General features: G+C 40.6%; 3 protein-coding genes and 1 long non-coding RNA gene across 8 annotated transcripts in view; 3 read left to right on the forward strand and 1 right to left on the reverse strand.

The window, feature by feature from the left end:
* Positions 1 to 700, forward strand: part of LOC104814492 (secretory carrier-associated membrane protein 1) — a 3,575-nt gene extending 2,875 nt beyond the window's left edge. For both annotated transcript variants that reach the window (XR_771921.1, XM_010542558.1), the window contains exons 11-12: positions 29 to 94; positions 180 to 700. Coding sequence is in view for 1 of the 2 variants with exons in the window: in XM_010542558.1 (XP_010540860.1) it covers positions 29 to 94; positions 180 to 266 (153 nt within the window). In the remaining variant the exon portion in view is untranslated. The remainder of the gene's footprint in view (positions 1 to 28; positions 95 to 179) is intronic.
* A 159-nt stretch (positions 701 to 859) lies between these two features.
* Positions 860 to 3,048, forward strand: LOC104814491 (glutamate formimidoyltransferase). Of its 3 annotated transcripts, none has more exons than XM_010542556.2 (3): positions 860 to 969; positions 1,775 to 2,190; positions 2,272 to 3,048. In XM_010542556.2, the coding sequence occupies exons 2-3, from the start codon at positions 1,800 to 1,802 to the stop codon at positions 2,778 to 2,780; spliced, it is 900 nt and encodes a 299-aa protein (XP_010540858.1). In that variant the 5' UTR covers positions 860 to 969; positions 1,775 to 1,799; the 3' UTR covers positions 2,781 to 3,048. The 3 variants fall into 3 exon arrangements, with proteins under 3 accessions (XP_010540858.1, XP_010540857.1, XP_010540859.1); XM_010542555.2 differs by lacking the exon at positions 860 to 969 and adding an exon at positions 1,073 to 1,485; XM_010542557.1 differs by lacking the exon at positions 860 to 969 and adding an exon at positions 1,105 to 1,194.
* Positions 2,765 to 3,780, reverse strand: LOC104814490. Its single transcript, XR_771920.1, has 2 exons — positions 3,460 to 3,780; positions 2,765 to 3,351 (listed from the first exon to the last, which is right to left on the reverse strand). It is a non-coding gene; the product is annotated as an uncharacterized LOC104814490 (long non-coding RNA).
* Positions 3,781 to 5,047: 1,267 nt separating this feature from the next.
* The window catches only part of LOC104814495 (protein ULTRAPETALA 1-like), a 2,796-nt gene continuing 1,650 nt past the window's right edge, over positions 5,048 to 6,193 (forward strand). The window contains exon 1 of one of the 2 annotated variants that reach the window (XM_010542560.1): positions 5,048 to 5,567. In XM_010542560.1, coding sequence (XP_010540862.1) covers positions 5,357 to 5,567 — 211 coding nt within the window. In that variant the 5' untranslated portion in view covers positions 5,048 to 5,356. The remainder of the gene's footprint in view (positions 5,568 to 6,193) is intronic. The other variant, XM_010542559.2, reaches the window with a different exon arrangement.

The raw sequence follows: 6,193 nt of genomic DNA on the forward strand, positions 1-6,193 counted from the left end.
TGTGGGGGGGGGGGGGGGGGCGCTGCAGATCTTCTACTTCATAGGCTTTGGGTTCTTCTGCTTGGAGTCGCTGATCAGTATATGGGTTATTCAGGTTCCAAAGTCCAAACCCCTATTTCTGTTTTGAATTGGCTCGATTCGGTAAGAGTATTTGGTGTAATATGTGCGAGTATGTGCAGCAAGTGTACATGTACTTCCGAGGGAGTGGGAAAGCTGTGGAGATGAAGCGTGAAGCGACTAGAAGGGCAATGATGGCGGCGGTATGACAGCACCGAACATCAACTTACAACAAAAACTGCAAAGTCCTAATTGCGGATATGGCTCCTTTTTTTGGTTTGGCACTTGGGAAGGCTTGGGCCACCGTGAATTATTATTAGTAGGGATAAATATACAAAAGCTTTTTTTGCCGGATACTGTCGCCCAGTGGGTTGGATTGGATGTATGATACGAAAGGTTTTCAAGTGGATTGGGCGCCGGCATTTTGCAGGTGTAAGAGATGTTTATGATGAAAAGGGAGGGGCCCTATCTCTGTTCAAAACAAGGTAGCTGAGCGCACTCACAATTCCCTTACCACGAAGGAAAGAGATTACAAACCACGGCGTAAGGTCTTCTCTGCTTTGATTGGGAGATATGGAGAGGGGTTGAAACCTAAATGAGGTTGTTGTATGGTTCCTACGATTAATGGATTTGCTGAGAAAAAGCCTCTTCAGTACTTTCCGTACGATGTTCAATTATCCTGACTTGGCTTATAGCAAGGTGGGTTGTCTTGAAAAAGCCTCATGCCACGCACAGATGCAATGAGAAGACATACCGGGCCGCCCAAAATCCCCGAAACCCCGGGGTTGAAATTATAACGTCACAAATAATCGATGTCGCAATTCCCCTCCCTCCCGCAGTGTCATCTTCCCTCTCGCTTGCTCCTCCCTCCATATCTCCATCGATCTTCTGCTTCCTATGCTGTTGATGTTGGTACGTATGCTTTCGAAATAACTTGACTGTGGCAAGAAAAAAAATCCATTTTTTCAGCTTTATCCATGTAGATATATAACACCGAACAGGGAGAGGGTAGAGTTTCTTTCTGTGACTTGTAGGATCCGTTTCAATTCAATTTCATCTTCGATTCTCCAAGACACCCACTTGGAACAGGGCTTCTAATCGGGTCTTCTGTCGGTCTGAAACCGGGCTTCGATACCGGTGAGCTTCTCGGCTCCCGTCTTGAACTCTGAACTCCTCCTTCTCCTCTCAGCTCACAAGCACCTCAAGGACGACAGCATCGACAAGATGAAGGACGATCTCAGAGTTAAATTCAACGTCATATGGGCATCTCTCGGTGTTTCCAATAGAAATATCGTGTGCTGGGGATTATCCCTTGCGATCTTGAGTTCTGACTGAGGCCTTTCCCATCTGGGTTTTCGCTGTTTTGATCTGGATTTGTTTTGTTTCTTCTAGGATTTCAATAATCTCGTTTCAGCTCAACTTCGTAAGGTGAAACTGTTTCATTTCTCTGCACTGCATTCTTCCTGTTACATATGTGCTATTCTGCTATGCATCTTTGAACTCATTTTAGTTTTTTCTTTTCTGTTATTTATGTCTTGTTGTGTTTTTTCTTAGTGGAGTTTTGTTGTTTTGTTCTTTTGTGGACCTGTTAAATTGTGGCCACAAGAGCCTTGGATAATGCATCTTCTTTGAGCCATTACATACATGTAGACGCACACATCTGTATGCGTATAAATGTCTATATGCATATATGTACGCGTAATCTCTTCTACTGCAGCTTGTGAGCAGGCCAGGTGAAGGAAATGTTGAGACAATTGCTTGGATGTTGCAAAGTATATATCTCGGAGGGCCGAAATAAGATGGCACTTGAAGCCATAGAGAGGGCTGCAAAGCTTTTCCCACCGGCTGCTATTGTAAACAAGTTTGAAGATGTGAGCTATGGCAGGGTGGGTTACACTGTGGTCTCGAGACTCGCTCACGAGCCGGATCCAGATTCATCTTCACTCAAGAATGCTGCCTTTGCAATGGTAAAGGCTGCACTGGACACAATCGATCTTGAGTTGCATAGCGGATCCCATCCTAGGCTTGGAGTGGTTGATCATATATGTTTTCACCCCTTGGGTCAAACCTCGATGGAAGAAGTGGCTGCGATTGCCAAGTCCTTGGCAATTGACATAGGCTCAGTTCTCCAAGGTTAGTACTTTTAAGGCTTTTTGTTAATTTGGGATATGAAAAAAGTATGTCTGGTGACATATGGGGATGGGCAAAGGGCAGTTCCTACGTATCTATATGGAGCTGCGGACGAAGGGCATAGGACGCTGGACTTCATAAGAAGAGAGCTAGGGTACTTCAAGCCTAACGCGGGGGGACACCAATGGGAAGGGGGGTTGGAGGTAGAGACGCTGCCGGTGAAGCCAGACGCAGGGACCTCGCAAGTGGAGAAATCAAAGGGAGTAGTGATGGTGGGGGTGTGTGGTTGGGTGGGTAACTACAATGTGCCAGTGTTGTCGGGGGACATGAGGGCAGTGCGGAGAATGGCGAGAAGGGTGAGCGAGAGAGGAGGAGGGCTAGCTCGGGTGCAGGCCATGGCGCTGGTGCATGGGGAAGGGGTAACCGAAGTGGCGTGTAACTTGTTGGAACCAAGTGAGGTCGGAGGAGACAAGGTGCAACAAGAGATGGAGAGGCTTGGGAGAGAAGAAGGTCTGCGTGTGGGGAAGGGCTATTACACGGATCATACGCCTCAACAGATTGCTGAAAACTATATCAAGTTGATGGGCCTTTGACTTTTGACCTGAGAGTTTTTCTTTCCATATCTCGAGACTCCAGCTTGCCAAAGCCAAGTCACCGAAAGGGCATTCGGTATGTACTCTTCCCTCTCTCTCATGGGAGTGAAAAAATGGTTGGAGAGAGATGAAAAGGAGTTGCACATTGATGGGTCACTTTAGTTGATTGATTGCATTTAATAACAAGCATATGCTACTATCGGGACATATCATGTGATATTCGAGCTCAAATGACCAATGGTGAAAGCCCGTTTTCACCGTTACCCTTGGTGAAAAGGTAGTAGGAAGAATAGCAAATGTGCATTTTGATCAGATTTTAAGTTTTTTTTTCATCTGAATCTGCAATGACGGCGCTCACACGAATCAAGCAGCCTGAACAGAAGAGATCGATATAGTAACGAAGTATTTAATTGAGTTTATCACATTAGTATGATATATTTGAGGGGAAACTGCGTTTTGTAAAAATCAATGCTTAATGGCTCGTCCATTTGAACTTTCTTGGATTCCCTCCGCCGTCACTCCACCCTCCTCGTATTCAACGTCTCTAAGCCCCTTTCCTCTCTCTCTCTCTCTGGAAAAAAATTGTTGTTGTTATACGTAGACATAGATATTGTTCTATATACATATATATATATATATATAGAGAGAGAGAGAGAGAGAGAGGAAAGGGTTACATTACATGATGAATTCTGGAGGGTCAGAGAGTACTTGGCTGCACCCACACGCGGAGGCATTACCTGTGTCGGACTATCAAACATAGGAATGGGAATGGGAATGTTTTTATTTAAAGTCAATTGGCCAAGTCTGAATGGCACGAAGACCGACTATCTCCGGAGACAGGGAAGATCAGTCGCACACCATTCAGGAGAGAGAGAGAGGGAGAGAGATGTTTAAGGGTATGACTGGTGGTAACGCAATCGCCCGCAATCGCAGCGATTGCGACTTCTGGCGATTACGGGTGATTGAAAAAGTGATTGTTGGAATCGTAATCGCCGCAATCGCAATAAAACATCAATATTCTAATCGCAGCTAAAAGATTACGTTACGATAGCGTTTTGTAGCGTTTTGATTAAATGACCAAAATACCCCTAATATTAATTAGTATATATATACATACATATCATATTATATATATAAAGAACTTACGTATATGTATATATATAAAATATATAAATACATATATATATAATACATATATATATACATACACACATACATACATATATATATACAAACATACATATATATACACAAACAATCATATATACATACATACATCTATATACACATAAACATATATACATATATACACACATACATACATATATATATACATGCATACATATATACACATATACATATATAAATATATACATACGTACATATACATATATATACACATACATATACATACATGCATACATATACACATATATATATACATACATACACATATATATATATATACACATATACATATATATATATACATATACATACACATATATATATATACATATATATATATATATATATATATATATACGTACTACATATATACATAACAAAATTAAAAAAAATATATTAATAATTTTGTTTGGTATATATTATGTTTGATATTGTTTGGTTTTACTAATAAATATTTTTAATATTAAAATTATCTTTGAAAATAAATTAAATTTGATAACAAAATAATATTTTCAATTTTATAATTAATTATTTATAAATTTAATAATTATCTGATATTAAATAATAGTAAAAAAACTAATTGAAAATATTTTAAAAATGTTTAGTATTGTATATAATGATGTATTTTTTTGTAATTTAAATCAAATCGCAATCGCAATCGCTGTCAATCAATCGTTCTGAATCGCAATCACTCGCAATCGCTATCAACAACAGTTTTTTTACCAGTCAGTATCAATCGTCTAGAATCACCAGCAAACGCATCGTAAACACCCGCAATCACCGCGATTGCGATTGCGATTCCACCAGTCAACACCTAAACCAAACAGAAAATGGAACATGAAGATCTCAAACTAACTGAAACCCACAAGCAGAGTGAAAATCCTAAAACTCGCGTCTTTAAACTCGTTCCTCTCGTGTCTTGTCATGCATATATACCCACCCACCGTCTCTCTTCTCTCTTGCACCACAACCTCTCTCTCTCTCTCTCTCTCTCTCTATATATATATATATATATATATATATATATATATATATATATATATGCATATTTTAGTGTAAATCATTATACATCTATTCACAATTCCCATGCCCCACGACCTTTTTTTTTGGGCCAGCTAATTCGCATCCGCCAATTTAAAACAGAATCGTTTCATTCTCTCTCTCCCCCCATTTGTATACCCTCATACCAAAGCGTTCTCTTTTCTCTCTCTTCTTTCGGAAAGGAAAAGCTTGAGGCTTTCGACTTAGATCTCACCCCCCAAAGAGACTTCTTTTGAGATGCGTGCTCGTTTAGGGGTTTTCTGGGTCTTTCCTTTTATACCCTAAAACGAGGCCTTTTCTACGCTTCATCATATCTCTTTTACAGATCCAGGGATAAGTGGCGAGACATGGCGAATGGAAAAGAGAGACAATGCGGGTCAGCACTATTTAGCCTGGAGGAGATCGGAGAGATAAGTGGGGTCAAGGTTGGGGGAGATTACGTAGAAGTTATGTGCGGCTGTACAAGCCACCGGTACGGCGATGCTGTTGGTAGACTTAGGGTTTTTTCTAACGGCGATCTCGAAATCACCTGCGAATGCACTCCCGGTTGCGACGAAGGTCTATCTCTGCCTTTTTTTTCTTCTTCTTCTTCTTTTTCCCGTCTAAATCACGTATGTTGATGCCTTCGCCAAAAGGGTTTTGATTTTATATGCATGTTACATGTGAATGTGTGAGATTGACGTTGATGCCTCTCTCCTTCAACATCTTTTTCTTCGCTGATATTATATCAAGTGGACTGCGGGTGAGCCGTGTAAAGTAATGCAACTTGTTTGTTGGCTGCTTCTTTTTCATATATACACATATATATACAAATCTTCGTCTGTAATCCTCTTTATGATGATTTGTATCTTGCTTTGCCTGGTTTCCTTTGCCATCACTCCCAAGCTTTGTCCTTTTTTTTTTATATGTTGCGGTGTCCTCCTCATTGAGCATCGCCACTGCCCTTTTATTCTCTTCATTTTCATGTAGAAGTCAAGAGAAACCTATGACATTGTCCTCGATCGTCTCCGTTAGATTTCCTCCTTTTTTATATATAGCATTCATCTTTACGATGATTCTTGTGTGTGGTATAAGATATTGTATGTCGTGAAAGTGTTCCTTTCACAGAAGGGAACTTGAGTTGCCAACTAGATGTCGTCTGTTTTCCACTATCACTGCAGTCCCCTTTTTCCCTGTCGACAGTT

The sequence above is a fragment of the Tarenaya hassleriana genome, unplaced genomic scaffold (assembly GCF_000463585.1).
Source record: "Tarenaya hassleriana unplaced genomic scaffold, ASM46358v1 Cleome21, whole genome shotgun sequence".
Lineage (NCBI taxonomy): Eukaryota > Viridiplantae > Streptophyta > Magnoliopsida > Brassicales > Cleomaceae > Tarenaya > Tarenaya hassleriana.

What these genes read in the sequence shown, in the direction of transcription:
- LOC104814491 (XM_010542556.2), top strand. Translation starts at nt 1,800, where the DNA reads ATGTTGAGACAATTGCTTGGATGTTGCAAAGTATATATCTCGGAGGGC. An exon ending in CATAGGCTCAGTTCTCCAAG is followed by an intron (nt 2,191 to 2,271) that starts GTTAGTACTTTT and finishes GGCAAAGGGCAG; the next exon opens with TTCCTACGTATCTATATGGA.